Genomic DNA, 21,130 nt, shown 5'->3' with positions numbered 1-21,130 from the left:
GGTGAATGCAAACAGCCGCTGTAACCCTGAGTGCACTGGCTCCCACACGCTGCCTGTGGCCGGCACTGAGAGACATGACCACTCCCGGGGACCAGGCCGTGCTCAGCACCATCCTCCACCCCAACAACCCCCTCGGACACGACCCCTGGCCCGAAGCAGAGCCCACACTGGCCGATGACGGTGAGTCGCTGGGGTGGGTGGGGAGCTGGGGTGGGGGGGGGGGGGGGGCGGGGAGGTGGGGGCGAGGGCGAGGGGGGATTCACCTGCGCGGCCTCCAGGCGCTTGGCTGGGGGACTGGGGATGTTGTGTTTGGCCAGGTTATTCATGTGAGAACTAATGCTGCCGCATCCGTGACCCACCGGGGGTGCCCGACAGGACTGGGGGTCCGGGTAAACCCACACCCCTCCCAAACAGAGTCTGTCCACTCCCTCCACAGATGCTGCCTGACCCGCTGGGGTACTCCGGCACTCCGTGTTTTGTTCAGGGTTCCAGCATCTGCATTTCCTTGTGTCTCCACCATGATCCTCTCAGGGAACCCATGACCCAGGAAGGTGCCTGTTGCCCCCCCCCCCCCCCTCTCCCACCTGTCCCCTCTCCCCTCCCCCCCCCCCCCCCTCCCCCCGGTCTCCATCTCGATCCTGTGCAAGGATCTCGAACTAATGGACACAAGGTCCTGGAGTAACAGCGGGTCAGGCAGCATCTCTGGAAAGGTCACCTATCCATGTTCTCCACAGATGCTGCCTGACCCGCTGAGTTACTCCAGGACCTTGTGTCTTTTTGTGCATTAACCAGCGCCTGCAGTTCCTTGTCTCAGCATGTTTCACGTTGCCTGCCCATCACTGTGTTTAGACACCAGGTTTGACCCGGTGCTTGTGGAACAGGCGAAGTCTCTGGAGCTCCGTGGAGTGGCGCTGGCAGAGTCCGGCCACATCGCCGCTGCTCTGGGGCTGTTTGACCGGGCTGTCACCATTATTCCCCACCGACCATCCGCTTACAACAACCGTGCACAAACTCTGCGGCTGAAGGGAGACACGGCAGGTAAACGCCACCGGCCAAAGTAGATCAGCGTTGGGGGGGGGGATGGGTCCGAGGGAAACATGTTTGTCTGCAGAGGGTCGATAATTTTTATTTAAAGATTGCAGAGTAGGGGAATCGAGAACCACTGGACATCGGTTAAAGGCGAAGGGGAGAAGATTTAATGGGAATATGAGGGGTAACTGTTTCACACAGAGGGTGGTGGGTGTAAGGAACAAGCTGCCAGAGGAGGTAGTTGAGGCAGAGACTATCACAACATTTTAAAAAGCAATGAGACAGCTACATGGATAGGACAGGTTTAGAAGGATGTGGAACAAACGCAGGCAGATGGGACAAGTGTAGATGGGGCATCTTGGTCGGTGTGGGCAAGTTAGGCGAGTGGTCTGTTTCCGTGCTGTTTGACTCTGTGTCTGTATATAATACAGCAATTATCCAGGGCATCTAGTCTGCGAGTGTGGGTGAGGGAGTGGATGAGTGAGGCAAGGATTGGGTGGACACATTGACAGCCTAGGGCTGACTTGACAGGTAGATGGAAGGACCAATGGGTTAACAACTGAAGCAGTGGAGAAGACGCATGAAGTTTGTGTGGGTGAATGGGATAGTATGAGGGTGGTGAGAGTGGTGACGGGTGGGTTATTGCCGGCCAGAGCTGGCATTGCGATCAGAGGGTAGTGTTTCCACCTCTTCCATTATTTCAAGTTTCAAAACTCAATATTTGTCAAATGAATATTGAGATTTACTATAATAAACAGGATGGTGAATTTGTAGAATTCATCGCCACAGACGGCTGTGGAGGACAAGACATTGAGTATTTTCAACGCGGAGATTGATATGTTCTTGATTAAGAAGGGCATCAAAGATTATGGGAAGAAACAGAAATATAGAAAATAAGTGCAGGAGGAGGCCATTCGGCCTTTTGAGCCAGCTCCGCCATTCAATGTGATCATGGCTGATCATCGTAATCAGTACTCCGTTCCTGCTTTCTCCCCATATCCCTTGATTCCGTTAGCCCCATGAGCTCTATCTAACTCTCTCTTGAAAACATCCAGTGAATTGGCTTCCACTGCCTTCTGAGGTAGAGAATTCAACAGATTCACAACTCTCTGGGTGAAAAAGTTTTTCCTCATCTCAGTCCTAAATGGCTTACCCCTTATTCTTAAACTGTGACCCCTGGTTCTGGACTCCCCCAACATCTGGAATATTTTTCCTGCATCTACCCTGTCCAATCCCTTAAGAATTTTATGTTTCTATAAGACCCCCTCTCGTCCTAAATTCCAGTGAATATAAGCCCAGTCGATCCATTCTTTCCAAGAAGGCAGGAGAATGGGGTTGTGAGGGAAAAATAGCTCAGCCATGATTGAATGGCGAAGTAGACTTGATGGGCCGAAGGTCCCAATTCTACCCATATGCCTCATGGCGTTATAAATTGCAACAATGCAGTGACTTTGAATATTTCAAGAAAAGCTCTCCTGCAGAAATCCTCAGATTGTGTTTGAGAACGGGTGCACATGATTTCCTTGCTGGACATTCAAAGCCTCTCTGTATAATGCAAGCATTGCATTAATTTGTATTTTCATGTCGGGTTGTCCCGACCCACTGGCACTCAGATGTCCCGTTGGCGGTTAGCTCCAGGACTGCTGGGGTCGTGGGTCGGAGGCAGGGATGTGCAGAGCTTCTCTTTAACAGTGGGCTGATGTGCTGATGGATTAATTGAGGCGTTTGTCTGACCGGTGGGTGATTTCTGCTGTAGGAGCTCTGAGTGACCTGGACAAGGCGGTGGAGCTGAGTGGAGGCCGAGGGTGGACGGCCAGCCAGGCCCTGGTACAGCGGGGTCTACTCCACCGCCTCAGTGGCAGCGACTCCGAGGCTCTGCGGGATTTCCAACAGGCGGCGGGTCTGGGCAACGCCTTCGCCAGGAAGCAAGTGACCCTCATGAACCCGTACGCAGCTCTGTGCAACCGCATGCTGGCCGAGATGATGGCCAACCTCCAGAATCCCCCCCCCCCACCCCCTACCCCCTTCCCCCTTCCCCTCCCCACCGTCCGTGTGATGGGCGGAGTAACACTGGGTCAAGAATCAATGACACACCATCTGTGTAACACTGAGCCACGAATCAATGACACACCATCTCCCCCCATCAGTTAAGCTGCTTTGATATAATTTGCTGTTCTTTGGCTGCTGTTACTTACCTGCCTCCTCTCGCTCCTGCTGCTGGATCCACACTCGTTGTTCCTTGGCTTTGAGATTTGATCATAATTAGCTCCACAAGGAGCTTTGCCCGACCTGCCATTTCCCCATTGTCGCCTGTATCGGTGGATGTTATATTCACCCAGCTCACTAACTGGAAACCAACACTATCGCTGGTTACCAAAACCTGTTGGGATCCCAACCTATCACTGGTTACCAGATCCTTTGACCATTGGTTAATGGAGCGTAGCGCTATTAGTTGTCAAATCATGTAGGTCATACAAGCCTTCTCTTCGTTACTAATAGACTCTGCACAAGACATGCCTCTGTTGCTACTGGTTACAACATTCCTTAGGATGGGTCTAATCAGGTACACTCTCATCAGACTGCAGTTGCCCTACTGATAAACAATGTTAGAATGAGGTCCATCCCTCTACACGATTCACCCAGGACAGTGTTACATCTCCACAGATGCTGCCTGACCCGCTGAGTTACTCCAGCACTCTGTGTGAATGTCCAGGCTGCTCAACACCAGAGAGTCAGAGGATTGGGTTAATGCCTCCATCAGGGCAGGGCGGACACGTGATTACTTTCCATGTTGCAAAGAGCATTATGCGGAATGGTTAAAACTTGGATTTACAATAAATATCTTTCTGTTCTCTATTTGTAAAATAAAATCTGTTTATTTACAATTGGTATATTTTCATTGTACAGTCTACATATTTGAAGAACGGATGGGTTATGTGGGAGATTTTAGTATCCAACCAAACAACAAAGGGTTTCATGACCCTTTCACACAAGTCTATGATTGCAGGACTGGTAAACTCCTATCAAAACGACCACAAAAAGCCAGTTTACCGGAGAGAAGCAATGATGATGAAACAAAAAGATCTCTGGAACACAGATCAAGATACCTGTAACTCAGCAGTGATATTCTGGAGCCTATTGTCGAGCTCTGCAAATCAGTGCCAAAATCTCCCATGGTAACACATATTTACGGGCACAGCGGTAGAGTTGCTGCCTCACAGCGCCAGACACCCGGGTTCGATCCTGACTACGGGATTTGTCTGTACAGATTTTGTACGTTCTCCCCGTGACTGCGTGGGTTTTCTCCGGGTGCTCCGATTTCCTCCCACACTCCAACACGTACAGGTTTGTCGGTTCATTGGCTTCGGTGAAATTGTAAATTGTCCCCAGATAGCGTGAGTGTGCGGGGGTCGCTGGTCGGTGCGGACTCAGTGGGCCGAAGGGCCTTTCCGCGCTGTATCTCTTAACTACAAAAACAGTGAAATATTGGTAAGGATCAATGTGCAATTAGCGAACGTTTAGTTTTGGAACAAATATTTCTGCTGTTGTTGCACCTCGACATGGAAAGACAAAACCAGATGGTCCCGAGGCAGCAACAGCTCATTTGGGTCCTTGCAACTACTCAATGGTTCAATAAGTTCATGGCTCAGGTTTGCATCGGCATCGTATTCCCATTGAAACTCCACATCACTTCAGTTTAGTTTAGAGAAACAGCGCAGAAACAGGCCCTTCTTTCTGCCTGTTCACGCTGACCAACAAACATCCCACGACTGTCTCATTATCTCTTAAATGTTTGAGAAGGAACTGCAGATGCTGGTTTAACCCGAAGATAGACACAAAATGCTGGAGTAACTCAGCGGGACAGGCAGTATCTCTGGACAGAAGGAATGAGTGACAATTCGGGTCGAGACTCTTCTTTTGTGTCTAATTATCTCTTAAATGTTGGGATAGTCCCAGCCACAACTACCTCCTCTGGCAGCTTGTTCCACCACCCTCTGTGTGAAAAGGTGACCTCTCTGATTCCTATTAAACCATTTCCCCTTCACCTTGAACCTATGTCCTCTGGTCCTCGACTCCCCCACTCTGGGCAAGAGACTGTGTGCAGAGTCTCCCCATCTATTGTCCTCATGATCTGTGTGCGTCTCTCTCAGGTCAAGGGAATGGTCAAGGAATACAGAGTGTGAATGAGCATGATCACCAGATCGGGGGTTGATTGAGAGAGCCTGCGAGCTGAGCTCAGACTGCAGTGCAGCACATAGCGAGGCAGCAGCTGGGCACAGGACAACACAAGACGACACAGCAGTGCCCGGTGCAACAAGCCACAGGCACTGGGTCCCTCCTCATGGTGAAGGGGAGCCGAACTACAGCCGAGTCCCTGCTCCCCGCCCAACTCAATAAAGCACAGAACCACTCCCCCCCCTCTCCCTGGATTATCCTGCAGAGGTAAGCTAGTGCTGAATTGTTCTTGCTTTGTTTGGCTCGGTGCCCTGAGGCCAGTGTGCACTGGCACTGCCTCTCTGGTCAGCTGGTCAGCTGCCTGCTGAATGTTGCTGGACCTGCGCAGGGGGCAGCTGAGAATGTGTGTGTGGCCAGGTTGATAGTGGTGGTGTTCCTGTATAAACCCTGTGCACTTAACCATTTCAGGGTGCTTTGCCAGAGCTGATGCCAGCTAACACCACAGGTTATCTCTGTTGACCCCTGGCAATGTGTGTGGCAGTGGCCAGGGTAACCCAGGGGGAAGATGATGATAGGACGTGTGGAATAACAAAGTCTGAGACTCAGGAAACTGCAGCACAAGGTCTGCTGACTCCAGACGCCTGGGATTACTCGGCTTTAGGGGAGTTTAACCCTTAGATAGGCACAAAAAGCCGGAGTCACTCAGCGGGTCAGGCAGCATCTCTGGAGAATAGGTTTCCGGTCAAGACACCTTATTGGTCTCCATAGTCAAGAAAGAACATGTTAGCCATCGAGGGAGTACAGTGATGGATCTCAAGACACAACCCTGGGACGATGGCAGTGTTATATGAGAAGAGATTGGGTTGACTAGGCCAGCACCCTGGAGTTTAGAGAATGAAACTGGATCTCGTTGAAGGGAACAAAGTTCAGAAAGAGCAGAGAACGTTTCTCCTGACAGGAAGGTCTCAATCATGGACTACACACATGGAATTTGGGGTAGGACCTGAGAGGAGGAGAAGCTTCTGTATTCAGTGGATGGTGAGTCTGGGGAATTAGCCACAACAGTCATGGCCTGAACCCCTGTGAGGGGTTCAACATACATACATACATACATGCATGCATGCATACATACACACACATACACATACATACATACATGCACACATACATACACGCATACATACATACATACACACATACATACATGCATACACACATACATACATACACACATACATACACACATACATACACACATACATACACACATACATACATACATATTCCCCTTGAATACTGGATTCTTACCTGTCCCATGAGTGCATGGCTTGATAGATGAATGGGCCACAGTAAATTAGCCCTGGTGCTAGTTGTTTAGCCCTGGTGTGTAGGCGGGTGGTGGTGTTTGGGTGTGGGAGGGGAGGGGAGGGTGGGGAATTGATGAGGAAGTGGGGAGAATGGATATTGGATTAGGGTAGGATTAGTGTAAAATACAAATGAGTGCCAGATGGATTAGCTGGCCTTAAAGTTTCTGTGCTCTATCCACCCGTGACTGTAATAGTGGCTACAATAGTCAAGGCACTGAACATATTTGGAAAGGAGGTGGATATATTTTTAGACATTAAAGACGTCAAGGCTGCAGGAAGAGAGGTTGAATATGACATTGGGATAAAGGCTGTGATCTTACTGTCAGGAGTCGCGAGCATTTAATTGTCGACTACACCAGGACGCGGGTAAAGCCATTCCTACTACTGCAGCTGCACAGCCATGTGAAACAAAACATCACTAACTAATCAGACATTGAATGATCAGTAATTCTCGGGTAGCGTTGGTGATAGTGTAAGCCCCAGGGTGTCTGGTGAGTGTGGTGGATGGTGGAGCAGCCTCTGCCCCACTGTCCCATGGCCCGGCTAATATCCACCGCAATTTAAAAGGATGAGAGGGGATCTTATGGAAACATATAAAATTCTTAAGTGATTGGACAGGCTAGATGCAGGAAAAATGTTCCCGATGTTGGGGGAGTCCAGAACCAGGGGTCACAGTTTAAGAATAAGAGGTAGGCCATTTAGGACTGAGATGAGGAAAAACTTCTTCACCCAGAGAGTTGTGAATCTGTGGAATTCTCTGCCACAGAAGGCAGTGGAGGCCAATTCACTGGATGTTTTCAAGAGAGAGTTAGATTCAGCTCTTAGGGCTAACGGAATCAAGGGATATGGGGAGAAAGCACGAATGGGGTACTGATTTTGGATGATCAGCCATGATCATATTAAATGGTGGTGCTGGCTCAAAGGGCCGAATGGCCGACTGCTCCACCTGTTTTCTATGTCTGTGTGTGTGTGCCTCTCTACAGAGACTTGAACCAGTGCTGGGGGGCGCTGGTACCCACTCTCTGGCTTAGGTGGTGGGTCACCATGCTGCTGCCCACGCTGCCCCGGGTGTGTACCCGCCCTTGGTGCTGACTGAGGGGGAATGGGAGGGTGGGCATCACCCCTGGAGACTGGGCGGTGTTTATCCCTCGACCAACGTCACTGAAACAGATCACCATGCTGCGGTCTGTGCATGATTTGTCTGTGCATGATTTGTCTGCTGCTTTGCTCCATTGTACAGGGACTTTCACTTCTAAAAATAATTAAGTGGCTGTCAAGTGTTTTGGGGCCGAGATTATGAAGATGATGATGTAAATACAAGTTTAAAAGTGATAGGAGCAGAATTAGGCCATTCGGCCCCTTCAAGTCTACTGCACCATTCAATCATCTTCACCTCTTAACCCCATTCTCCTGCCTTCTCCCCATAACTCCTGACACCCGTACTAATCAAAAATCTATTTGTGTCTCAAAAATATCCACTGACTTGGCCTCCACAGCCATCTGTGGCAATGAATTTCACAGATTCACCACCCTCTGACTAAAGAAATTCCTCCTCACCATCTTCCTAAACGAACGTTCTTTAATTCTGAGGCTGTGCCCTCTAGTCCTAGACTCTCCCACTAGTGGAAACATCCTCTCCACATCCACTCTATCCAAGCCTTTCACTATTCTGTAAGTTTCAATGAGGTCCCCCCTCATCCTTTTAAACTCCAGCGAGTACAGGCCCAGTGCTGACAAACGCTCATCATATTTTAACATGTCATTTCTGTTTGTGCAGTAAGTGATGCAGTGATGGTTTTTCTGGTCCACTTACAGGGGAGATGTAAGGTGAACGGTCGGTGTGTGGACATGGTGCTGGCTGGCTACGAAGGTGTGGTTGGGGCAATCTTCCTGCTGCATCTCCAAGCCTCCGTTTGCTCAGGTATGTCAGCACAGGATGTCGCTGGGTCTTCATTCTCCATAAGTCTGGCTACTACCTCACAGCGCCACAGACGTGGGTTCGATCCCGACCACGGGTGCTGTCTGTACAGAGTTTGTACGTTCTCCCCGTGACCTGCGTGGGTTTTCTCCAGGAGCTGCAGTTTCCTCCCACATTCCAAAGACGTACAGGTTTGTAGGTTAATTGGCTTCGGTAAAGATTGTAAATGATCCCTGGTGTGTGTGGGATAGTGTTGGTGTGCAGGGATTGCTGGTCGGCATGGACTCGGTAAATGCATAACTTCTCCCCACTCCCCCTCCCCATGGAGGTTGGTCTGCCTGTGACTGGCTCCTCTGCCCCGGGACAGCCGCGTCTGACCCCAGCCAGCTCCTTCACGTCTGTCAGACTAGACATTGTCACGTGGGAAGTGAATGATAAGAGGACTGAAGAAAGGTCTCAACCCGAAACGTCACCCATTCCTTTTCTCCAGAGATGCTGCCTGACCCGCTGAGTTACTCCAGCTTTTTGTGTCTACCTTCAATCATATGAGGATGTTGTTAGTTTAGTTTAGTTTAGTTTAGAGATACAGTGCAGAAACACTGACCATCCATTACCTGTTCACACTGGTTCTGTTTTCCTACTTTTGCATCCACTCCCAACATGTTTGGGGTAATTTGACAGAAGCCAAATAACCTGCAAACCTGCACGTCTTTAGGATGCATGAGGAAACTGGAGAACCCGGAGAAAACCCACGCGGTCACAGAGAGAATGTACCAACTCCCCACAGACAGCACCCGGATTCAGGATCGAACCCGTGTCTCTGGCGCTGAGAGGCAGCAGCACTACCTGCTGCTCCACGGTGGTGATGATGAATAAAAAAGAAAGATAAATGAATCGTATTTTATCCTGATAGTGAGTCGAGGAGGCTCAGGGGAATGGGAGCATGAGTGCCAGCATTGTGTGGTCTATGTGGGGTAGGTCTGGTACAATTACTCTCAGTTTCCCATTGACTGAACGATGGGTCACAGCCTCCAATGGAGGGTTAATGATCGCTGGTGGATGGAGGTCTCATCAGGATGAGGACTAGCTGTGATGCCCTGCATGTTGAATCGTCTAAAGGACACAAAGTGCTGGACAAACACAATGGGTCAGGCAGCATCTCTGGAGAACATGGACAGGTACAAAGTGTTGGAGTAACTCAGTGGGCCAGGCAGCATCTCTGGAGAACATGGACAGGTACAAAGTGTTGTAGTAACTCAGTGGGCCAGGCAGCATCTCTGGAGAGCGTGGGTCGGTGACGTTTTGGGTTGGGACCCTTCTTCAGAAGAGTCTGCTGGCTGGTGTGTTGTAGTTTAAGTGAGGAGCGTGTGATCAGGAGGGGTTTACGGGTCGTAGGGTGTCAAGCCTCTTGTTATTGATCCGTTGTTCTGTTGTTCCAGTGATGGTGGAGCCAGTTGCTTTGATCAACGGACGTCCGCGGCCTGTGGTGACGCTGGAGGAGAACGCTCCCCGTGAGTTCACCTGCCGCATGGAGGGCTGGAAGTCCGTGCCCGTGGTCACCTGGTACCTGAACGGCCAGAGGCAGGAGAGTAACCAGACGGTCCTGGTGCCCAGCGCCAGTCAGACCAGCAACAGCAGCCTGAGCACCTTTGTCATCACCACCCGCCGCAAAGACAAGGAACTCAACTGCTCCGCCACCGACCCAGTCAACGGCAAGACCCAGAACGCCAGCGTCATCCTAAACGTGCAGTGTGAGTGCTGCCCTGACGGGTCTGCCCTGCCCTGCCCTGCCGGGACCGCCGGGACTGCCCTGCCCTGCCCTGCCGGGACTGCCCTGCCCTGCCCTGCTGGGACTGCCCTGCCCGGGACTGCCGGGACTGCCCTGGCCGGGACTGCCGGGACTGCCCTTCCGGGACTGCCCTGCCCTGCCCTGCCCTGCCCTGCCGGGACTGCCCTGCCCTGCCCTGCCGGGACTGCCCTGCCCTGCCCTTGCCGGGACTGCCCTGCCCTGCCCTGCCGGGACTGCCCTGCCCTGCCCTGCCGGGACTGCCCTGCCCTGCCCTTGCCGGGACTGCCCTGCCCTGCCCTGCCGGGACTGCCCTGCCCTGCCCTGCCCGGGACTGCCGGGACTGCCCTGCCGGGACTGCCCTGGCCGGGACTGCCGGGACTTCCCTGCCGGGACTGCCCTGGCCGGGACTGCCAGGACTGCCCTGCCCTGCCGGGACTGCTGGGACTGCTGGGACTGCCCTGGCCTGGACTGCCGGGCACGCCTCGTATACCCTTAGACAAGAGACACACCGTGGAAACAGGCCCTTGACAAGAGCCTGCGGGGTAGTTCAGAGTAGCTGATCGCCACGTTTCTCAGCGTGGACCTGTAACACCAGCCAGCGGTCAGACCCTACACTAGCACTATCCCTATCCCTCACACACTAGGGACAATTTACTATCTTTACCAAAGACAATTAGTCTACAAACCTGCACGTGTTTGGAGGTTGGGAGGAACGTGGACGCTAGTCTGAGCGGGCTAGGACTTCACTCCCCGCAGCGCAGGGGCTGAGGCACCTTTGACCCAGTGTCAGCAATCAAAAACTAGAGGGCATAGGTTCAGGGTGTGAGGGGAAAGGTTTAAGAGGGACCTGAGGGGTTAACGGTTTCATACATAGGGTGGTGGGTGTATGGAATGTGCTGCCAGAGCTGGTAGTTGAAGCAGGTACAATAACAACATCTAAAAGGCACGGTCAGTTACATGGATAGGAAAGGTTTAGAAAGATAGGGTCATGCACAGGCAAATGGGGCTCGTGTAGATGGGGCATCTTGACTAGCATGGACAAGTTGGGCTGAAGGGCCTATTTCTGTGCTTTATGACTGACTTTGTCCTGTAAAAATACATTTGTGAAAAATCTATCTGAGAAAAGATAGATTTCTCTTTCTCCACAAATTGGCAGCAATGATTGAACATCATTGAGATCATGAGCTAGGCGTACAATGAGCAGAGGCGGGACAAAGTGATGGCAGACAGTGGAGTCCGTCTACACGAGATAACCCCGAGAGCACGGTTTGAACCGTGACCTTTTACTGAATTGGTGAAGGTGGAATCTGCCCGGTGCCCAGCCCAACCAGATATTTGCTGCAACACAAGGCCATTGCCATGTTAAGCTAGAGAATGAGTTAGCCCCAAAAACCCAGCTTCATCTGAAACAAAGAGACAGCAGGAAGATTAAAGGATGACTTTATTAATAAACAAGTGTACAACTGGTACTAGGAAAAACAATCAAGATTAGTATTATTGATGAAAAACAAATGAAAGGTATAAACCACCAAGAAATATAAAACCACTGTGGTGTCAAAATGCAATTGGGAAGCAATGAGCTGTAATAAGAAATAGGCTCATCTCATCCCCACTCTTCACCTTCCACTGGAATGCCCGGGGCTTGACTCTTAGTTAGTTAGTTGGTTGGTTGGTTGGTTAATTGGTTGGTTGGTTAATTGGTTAGTTAGTTAGTTACGTTTTTTTGTCACATGTACCGAGGTACAGTGAAAAGCTTTTGTTGCGTGTTATCCAGTCGGTAGAAAGACTGTACATGATTACAATCAAGCAAATTCCTGTCCACATCGTGCTGTTATTGGCTGCCGTTTACAGTTGGGGCCCTGAACTCACGAATATCCTTTCAGCAGCCATTCCGTCACCTCTCCTGATAATTCCACCTTTAGACTTGCTTCATTTTTTGTTCTCTGTTTATACTCCTAGAAGAATAGAGGACCAGAGGACATAGGTTCAAGGTGAAGGGGGAAAAGATTTAATAGGAATCTGAGGGGTGACTTTTTCACACAAAGGATGGTGGATGTATGGAACAAGCTGCCAGAGGAGGTAGATGAGGCTGGGACTATCCCAACATTTAAGAAACAGTTAGGCAGGTACATGAATAGGACAGGTTTGGAGGGATATGGACCAAGCGCAGGCAGGTGGGATGAGTGTAGCTGGGACATGTTGGTCGGTGTGGGCAAGTTGGGCTGAAGGGCCTGTTTCCACACTGTATCACTCTATGACTCTAAGTGTATGGGGCAATGTTCAGTGCAGGCAGACAGTGCTGGTCTAACTCCGTCCATCCTGTCTATTTTCCGCAGTTAAACCTGAGGTTGTTCGGATGAATGCCGAGTACAAGGAGCACAACGACTCGGGACTCTTCCTGGCGCTGTTTGTCCTGGTCCGTGCTAATCCCCCCGCAACGATCACCTGGGTTGATGAGACTGGCTCGGTCATTGTCAACACCTCCAACTTCATGATCTTGGACACGAAGAGTTACCCATGGTTGACCAACCACACAGTGCACGTGCAGCTAACTAGCCTAGCTAACAACTACTCCTTCACCGCCAGCAACCAGTTTGGTGTCACCAACTCTTCCATCGGCTTTCCAGGTAAAGAGAAAGCTCAGGGAACCTGGTCTGGTCTCCCCAGCTCTCCTCAAATGCTCTGGATATCCCAAGTAATCTGTCCTGTTGGCACGGCTTGGCACAGTCAGCAAGACATGCTGTTTATAATTCATGGATCAAATAAAGAATTTTAAATTGTCATATGTATAACAATCGAATAATGAAACTCTCCATAGGCCTGTAAACACTGTACTCATAGATAATATATGATTTTTAAAAATCAACAAATTAGCAACCTCAACACTAATGCAAGAAAGCCTGAGGTCCTCAGTGTAACCACAAACAGTCCATATTAATAGTTTAGTCAATATTGTGTAAGGACGTGATGGTTGTGGGGAAGAAGCTATATTTGAACCTGGTGGTCATGGTTTTCAGACTCCTGTACCTTCTTCCCAATGATAGGAGTGAAATGAGAGTGTGGCCAGGGCGGTGTGGGTCAGTGAGAGTGTGGCCAGGGTGGTGTGGGTCAGTGAGAGTGTGGCCAGGGCAGTGTGGGTCAGTGAGAGTGTGGCCAGGGTGGTGTGGGTCAGTGAGAGTGTGGCCAGGGTGGTGTGGGTCAGTGAGAGTGTGGCCAGGGCAGTGTGGGTCAGTGAGAGTGTGACCAGGGCAGTGTGGGTCAGTGAGAGTGTGGCCAGGGTGGTGTGGGTCAGTGAGAGTGTGGCCAGGGCGGTGTGGGTCAGTGAGAGTGTGGCCAGGGCGGTGTGGGTCAGTGAGAGTGTGGCCAGGGCGGTGTGGTCAGTGAGAGTGTGGCCAGGGCAGTGTGGGTCAGTGAGAGTGTGGCCAGGGCAGTGTGGGTCAGTGAGAGTGTGGCCAGGGCAGTGTGGGTCAGTGAGAGTGTGACCAGGGCAGTGTGGGTCAGTGAGAGTGTGGCCAGGGCAGTGTGGGTCAGTGAGAGTGTGGCCAGGGCAGTGTGGGTCAGTGAGAGTGTGACCAGGGCAGTGTGGGTCAGTGAGAGTGTGGCCAGGGCAGTGTGGGTCAGTGAGAGTGTGACCAGGGCAGTGTGGGTCAGTGAGAGTGTGGCCAGGGCGGTGTGGGTCAGTGAGAGTGTGGCCAGGGCAGTGTGGGTCAGTGAGAGTGTGGCCAGGGTGGTGTGGGTCAGTGAGAGTGTGGCCAGGGCGGTGTGGGTCAGTGAGAGTGTGGCCAGGGCGGTGTGGGTCTCTGATGATGTTGGCTGCCTTTGAGGCAGCGGCTCCTGTAGATCCCTTCGATGGTGGGGAGGGCAGTACCCGGGATGGACCGGGCAGTGTCCACCACTGTAGTCATCTACCTTCCTGGCTGATTGAGTTGCTGGATCAGGCCATGATGCAGTAAACATCTGCCCCACGGACATCTGTCGAGGTTTAAGGCAGTATTCCCTGGGTCTACCCATCGAGGTCATGCTGACCATCCCACTAATCCCATTTTATTCTCCCCACATTCTCATCAACTGTTCCCAGATTCCACCACTCACCTACACACCAGGTACAACTTACACCACCATTTAACGTGGTTCATGCATGATGTGATTGATCTGCACAGCAGCAACAAGGTGATGCCTGGCCACCGCTGCCGTAGGTGAATGGAATTTGCATGAACTCTTATTTATAATTACACAGAACATGGAGCAGTACAGCACAGGACAGGCCCTTCGGCCCACAATACCTGTCCCAAACTTGATGCCAAGATAAACTACGCCCATCTGTCTGCACATTGTCCTTGTCACTCCGTGTGCCGACCTGAAAGCTTCTTACACACCAGTATCGTATCTGCCCCCCCACCACACAACTCTCTCCCCCCTTCAGCTGGTACCCCATGCGTTACTGAAGGAGCGATGCATGGTTGATGTTGCCAACTTTGAACTAAGATGTTAATCTGAGATGACCTTTGCCTTGTCATGGTAGATGGTCACTTGGTTTTATTTCATCGAGCAGGAAGGTCCTCTGTGCCTTGGCCAGCAAGTGTATCTTAATGATCAGCACTGCAATAGACTCACTGGATGTATTCAAGAGAGAGATAGATTTAGCTCTTAGAGCTAACGGAATCAAGGGAAATAGGGAGAAAGCAGGAACGGGGTACTGATTGTGGATGATCACCCATGATCATATTGAATGGCGGTGCTGGTTCGAAGGGCTGAATGGCCTACTCCTGTACCTATTTTCTGTGTTTCTATGTGATTCCTACACTGTTCCCCATGGGATCTTGTGGCAGGTGGCAATGATTGTAATTCAGAAGCACCTGGCTGGTGGTCACGTGTGTTGAGACCACCAGGTTTCGGGCTGCAGCCAGGGCTTGTGGGCTTTCTGTCAGATGTGGGGGTGAGCGCTGTGACTCTTGGCTCCATCTTCTCCCTCTTGCCTCCAGGGTTCTTGCACGCCCGTGTGGAAGTGCCCATGCTGGTCATCCTCCTTGGGGGAGGCCTGGGCCTCCTGGCCATCCTGCTCCTGAACGTCATGGTGCTGTGTGCCATCTACCACAGGAAGGAGAGCTCAGGTGAGACCAAGTGCAGGTGTGGCCATTGACACCTGTGGACGAAGGAAGTGCAGATGCTGGTTTAAACCAAAGATAGCCACAAATTGCTGGAGTAACTCAGCGGGTCAGGCAGCATCTCTGGAGAGAAGGAATGGGTGAAGTTTCAGGTCGAGACCCTTCTTCAGACTGGTTAGGGATAAGGGAAATGAAAGACATAGACGGTGATGTGGAGAGATAAAGAAAAATGAATGAAAGATATGCAAACAAGTAATGATGATAAAGGAAACAGGCCATTTGTAGGGTGACAATGAGAAGCTGGTGCAACTTGGGTGGGGGAGGGACAGAGAGGGATAGGGATGCATTTGTATCTTCGGTTTAAACCAGCATCTGCAGTTCCTTCTTACAGATGAAATTGTAGAGATCTCCATCGCAGTTTTTCATTGTTTCAGTGTCTGTGACTTTATTCTGAAACCAACTTCAGAGACAAATGTAAACAACAGATTCACAGAATGTAAGATCAATCTCACACAGAACGAGGCTCTTTGGCCCATTGAAACAGCTCCAGCCCTTTCAAAGAGAAATTAATTCAGTTTGAGTTGGGTTTACTGTCATGTGCACAGGTGCCGTGAGGGACAGGTACACTAACAATCTTGCTGTTGGAATCTAGTTAGCCTCCCTCGCTCTATGTCCTGTGATGTTTATTTAAATAAATGATCCATTTCACGCTGTTGAAACTTCTATGGATTCTGTTTCCACCAAACTTCCAAACAGTGTTCTCAACCCCAATCATAAACTGTTTGCCTTGCTGCTCTTTTGACACACATTTTAAATTAATTCCCCTCTGACAATCAACCCATTAGCTAACAGAATCTATTTCTCCATTTATTACAATAAATCACTACATTATCACTGTAAGTGGCTCGATTGTTATCATGCCTTGTCCTGACTCTACACGTTATCATGACTCTGAATGTCATGATACTACCTGGTCTGATAGGGATTTATAGCAAATTCAACATTTTCTTTTCATTCTGTTTCAGATGGAAAACCCAGCAGTGACTCAGTGGTTCACAGGTAATGAATTTACTTGATTTCTGTTGACTTTTCGTGATTCATTTCCTCCTCGGCCCTTTCTTAGTCCAGGCCTACACTTTACAACGCGTCCTGTAGTGGACCTGAGTTGACCCAAGTCCCACACAGCCAGCTACCTCTACCCTGACCAACACTGTCCCTTTCACCCTCTCCCTTGTGTTTGCCGATCTGTAACGGCCCCCGCTGGCAGTGCCTGACATTTATAGACACACCTCTATTTTTCAAAATCCATCTGAGATCTCCTGAGTTTTCTTGAGCATCCCTGAAGTTCACAGCTCCACCACAGAGAACCTGGTGACAACTTGTGGACTTGCACAGAGAACGTGCAAACTCCACATGGGCAGCAGCGGTGGTCAGGGTCAAACGGGGCCTCCCGAACCTGTGAGGACACGACTCTTCCAGCTGAACCTCTCTCTACATCAACCCGAGTCTGGACCTGGCGATCACTGGACTGCCCTGGTGTGGTATGTGTCCACAAAACACAGAGCAAACAAATTGATGTTCATCCCAGTCCCAGCGATCTGATCCTACTTGGGACAGAAGGACCCTTGTTCCAGAGAAAAGAGCCTTTCAGTTCCTTCCCTGTTAAAACTGACCAAACTTTGCAGATTCCGCTCACTGCCCGTTGGAGTGCAGTGAGAAGATAACTGACCATGGAGCTCTGACCAAAACCATGGCGAGCGATGTAACAGGTAAACTCAGCGACAGAGCCTCCACCAAAGCTAGACACAAAGTGCTGGAGTAACTCAACGGGACAGGCAGCATCTCTGGAGAGAAGGAATGGGTGACGTTTCGGGTCGAGACCCTTTTTCAGACTGTGAGTCAGGGGAAAGGAAAATGAGAGATGTAGACGGAGATGTAGACGGTGATGTAGATGATGTAGACGGGGATGTAGACGGAGATGTAGACGGAGATGTAGATGATGTAGACGGGGATGTAGACGGGATGTAGACGGGATGTAGACGGGGATGTAGACGGGGATGTAGACGGAGATGTAGATGATGTAGACGGGGATGTAGACGGGATGTAGACGGGATGTAGACGGTGATGTAGACGGGGATGTAGAAGGTGATGTAGACGGTGATGTAGATGGTGACGTAGACGGAGACGTAGACGGAGACGTAGACGGTGATGTAGACGGTGATGTAGACGGTGATGTAGACGGTGATGTAGACGGTGATGTAGATGGTGATGTAGACGGTGATGTAGAAGGTGATGTAGACGGTGATGTAGACGGTGATGTAGACGGTGATGTAGATGGTGACGTAGACGGAGACGTAGACGGTGATCCAGACGGTGATGTAGACGGTGATCCAGACGGTGATGTAGACGGTGATGTAGACGGTGATGTAGATGGTGTTTGGTGTTTGATGTAGATGGTGACTGTCCTACTGTTTCCCATAACACTCTTGTGTATTTTTCACTGCAGTGACTCCACAAATGTTAAGTGTGATGAAGCACACATTCCCAGAGAGAACATCTCCCTCCAGTCCAACCTGCACCTGGATGGCAATCGCAATGTTCACGACCTCAACCAGCCCCTAGCAGGTAAGCTGGAGATTTCCCCAGCTCCTCTGACCTGTGTCTGTCCTCATGTCTTTCAGGAGCTGGTAAAAGTGTGGGTATTGTGTAGTTGTGGGCTTTGGAAGACGCCCGCACTGAGGAGCTCGGCTTGCCAGACCCTAGTAGGACGAAAGAGATTTGGAGAGAAAAACAAAAAAATGCTGGCAACGCTCGGCAGGTCAGGCAGCCTCTGTGGAAAGAAAAGCAAAGTTTACGTTTCAGAACCACGATCCTCCATCAGCCCTGGAACCATGGGAACACAATGACAGCTTTAAGTTGTGGAGAGAATGTCAGAGGGAGGGATGGGACAATGGGACCTCTCTGATGGGGTGTGACTTGGGCACTATTGATTGCCGTTGATTTTCAGGAGACTTGGAGAGGGTTACTTAGGGAGTTGCTGAACATGTCATCTGAAGCAAAGATTGCCTCTGATGGTGCATTGAAATTTGCAGATGATGAAGAGTGGAGATCCAGATGCACTCCGACACCCTGGAGTGATTTTGGACAATTAACAATGACGGGGAGGGGAGAGATGATGAGGAGATTTAAACCCAAGGATTCTGGATGGAAATCCAAGGCATTGCTGGATATTGACCAGCAAAGACTAGAGGAGGGGTGAACGAGGTTGTATGTTTATAACCTGTTGGTTTCCACTCTTCCACAAAATGCAAGTGCAAGTACAACTCTTATTTGGTGTTTCTGGGTGGTTGCTAACTGCTCTTTCACTTGTAAACTAGAGACCGATGAAGAATCGAAGCCTCTGTCTGACCATCAGGCCACGTGCAGCGATCTGTCTGATCAGGAAAATGCTGCAGCCACAGACCCGAAAGGTAAATGGTTCCGTACGTACACCCCCCCACCACCCGCTCGGCCAGTCCCATCAGCCCAGTGTGGTTCCGTATGTACACACCCCCCCCCGCCCCACGTCTCCCAGTCCCACTCGGCCTAGTGCAGTCTGCACATACACCCCCCCCTCCACCCCTCCACCCCTCCACCCCTCCACCCCTCCACCCCTCGCCCAGTCCCAGTCCCAGTCCCAGTCCCAGGCCCAGGCCCAGGCCCAGGCCCAGGCCCAGGCCCAGGCCCAGGCCCAGTCCCAGTCCCAGTCCCAGGCCCAGGCCCAGTCCCAGTCCCAGGCCCAGTCCCAGGCCCAGGCCCAGGCCCAGTCCCAGTCCCAGTCCCAGTCCCAGTCCCAGTCCCAGTCCCACTCCGCCTAGAACCAATGTGGTTCCGTATGTACCCCCCCCCCCCCACGTCTCCCAGTCCCACTCAGCCCAGTGCAGTCTGTACACCCCCCCCTCACCCCATCACCCCCCCCACCCCTCCACCCACTCCACCCCCCACCCCCTCGCCGAGTCCCACTCAGCCGAGAACCAGTGTCGAGGGGGTCACGCTTTCAAGAGACAAATTAATTTATTCAAATCATCTATTCTTTCCTTGGAGTGCAGGAGGATGAGGGGAGATCTATTGGAGGTGCACAACATCATGAGGGGAATAGATTGGGTAGACGCACAGAGTCTCTTGCCCAGAGTAGGGGAATCCACAGGACATAGGCTTAAAGTGAAGGGGAAAAGATTTAATTGGAATCTGAGGAGTCACATTTTCACACAAAGGGTGGTGGGTAGATGGAACAAGCTGCTAGAGGAGGTAGTTGAGGCTGGGACTATCGCAACATTTAAGAAACAGCTGGATAGGTACATGGATAGGACGGATTTGGAGGGATATGGACCAAACACGGGCAAGTGGGACTAGTGTAGCTGGGACATGTTGGCCGGTGTGGGCAAGTTGGGCTGAAGGGCCTGTTTCCATGCTGTATCACTCTGTGACTCTATGAGGGTTGAAGGAGGGGGTCAGGCTCAGCGTGGGTGCTCGCCACTCGGTCAGTGTGTGAACAGAAGCTCACGTCTCGTGAGCTGGATGATGCAGAGGGAGGTGAACATCTCCATAACCTGGGCATGGATTAATATTTACAGAACAGTACCTGGAAGTGAGCTAACATTTGCGTGTGTTCTCTGCAGTGGTTAATATTTAAAAGGTTTGTCCAGCAGAGTGTGTACATTTACAAGAGGTCACTGGGAGTGCGTTAATATTTTACGCATGTTGCTGTGTGTGCTGGTCGTTACAGGGGACCTCTTGTAGTGGTTCACTGTCTGTGGGACAACTCCCAGAATATGTTAAAATTAATGCAAGAGACATCCTTGGGAATAGCAACAGGGCATCTTTGGTAATATTAGCAAAGTCCCAGGGAGAGTAATAATATTTATTGGGAATCACTTAGGGTATTAGTAATTAAAGGAATAAGTGGATATGTGTATACAAGTATAAGGTGTTTTGCCTAGAGATCGGCTTCAATGGTAAACTGGGGAGATCACTGCCTTCGTTGGGTGAAAATCAAAAATATTCTTCCAGGGAAAAAACCCTCTTGCATCCAAGCTTCAGTGTAAGGTGGCGCAGCGGTAGAGTTACTGCCTTACAGCGCCAGAGACCCGGGTTCGATCCTGACTACGGGTGTTGTCTGTACGGAGTTTGTACGTTCTCCCCGTGACCTGCGTATGTTTTCTCCGGGAGCTTCTGTTTCCTCCACACTCCAAAGACATGCAGGTTTGTAAGTTAATTAATAATAATAATAATAATACATTTTATTTATATAGCGCTTTTCATATACTCAAAGACGCTTTACAGAGATTTTGAGAACATAGGGAAATTAATAAATAGATAAATAAGTAAATAAATAAATGAACAGAGAAAGGAGACAGTAGGTGAGGTGACCTTCAGTGGTTGAAGGCAGTACTGAACAGGTGAGACTTCAGCGATGTTTTGAATGTGGTGAGTGTGGGGGAGTCTCTAAAGGTTTGGGGTAGTGAGTTCCATAGGGTGGGAGCAGCGATGGAGAAAGCCCTGTCCCCCCAGGATCTGAGTTTAGTCCGGATGTGGGGGGATAGGAGATTGGCAGCGGCAGAGCGGAGGGTGCAGGTGGGATTTGTGTAAGCTGTCCCTAGTGTGTGGGATAGTGCCAGAGTGAGGGTGATTGTGTAAGCTGTCCCTAGTGTGTGGGATAGTGTGAGGGTGATTGTGTAAGCTGTCCCTAGTGTGTGGGATAGTGCCA

General features: G+C 50.6%; 2 protein-coding genes across 4 annotated transcripts in view; both read left to right on the top strand.

Moving 5' to 3' along the window:
- On the top strand, positions 1-3,898 carry ttc36 (tetratricopeptide repeat domain 36). The gene is made up of 3 exons (XM_078426572.1): positions 1-180; positions 850-1,038; positions 2,786-3,898. The coding sequence occupies exons 1-3, from the start codon at positions 6-8 to the stop codon at positions 3,178-3,180; spliced, it is 759 nt and encodes a 252-aa protein (XP_078282698.1). The 5' UTR covers positions 1-5; the 3' UTR covers positions 3,181-3,898.
- Positions 3,899-5,289: 1,391 nt separating this feature from the next.
- tmem25 (transmembrane protein 25) overlaps positions 5,290-21,130 on the top strand; it is a 36,172-nt gene continuing 20,331 nt past the window's right edge. For all 3 annotated transcript variants that reach the window (XM_078426552.1, XM_078426553.1, XM_078426551.1), the window contains exons 1-8: positions 5,290-5,472; positions 8,388-8,493; positions 9,930-10,241; positions 12,616-12,906; positions 15,262-15,390; positions 16,410-16,443; positions 17,891-18,009; positions 18,762-18,854. In XM_078426552.1, coding sequence (XP_078282678.1) covers positions 8,421-8,493; positions 9,930-10,241; positions 12,616-12,906; positions 15,262-15,390; positions 16,410-16,443; positions 17,891-18,009; positions 18,762-18,854 — 1,051 coding nt within the window. In that variant the 5' untranslated portion in view covers positions 5,290-5,472; positions 8,388-8,420. The remainder of the gene's footprint in view (positions 5,473-8,387; positions 8,494-9,929; positions 10,242-12,615; positions 12,907-15,261; positions 15,391-16,409; positions 16,444-17,890; positions 18,010-18,761; positions 18,855-21,130) is intronic.

This window comes from Rhinoraja longicauda, chromosome 32 (genome assembly GCF_053455715.1).
Source record: "Rhinoraja longicauda isolate Sanriku21f chromosome 32, sRhiLon1.1, whole genome shotgun sequence".
NCBI classification, from domain to species: domain Eukaryota; kingdom Metazoa; phylum Chordata; class Chondrichthyes; order Rajiformes; family Arhynchobatidae; genus Rhinoraja; species Rhinoraja longicauda.
This window is presented reverse-complemented; position numbering and strand designations above follow the sequence as displayed.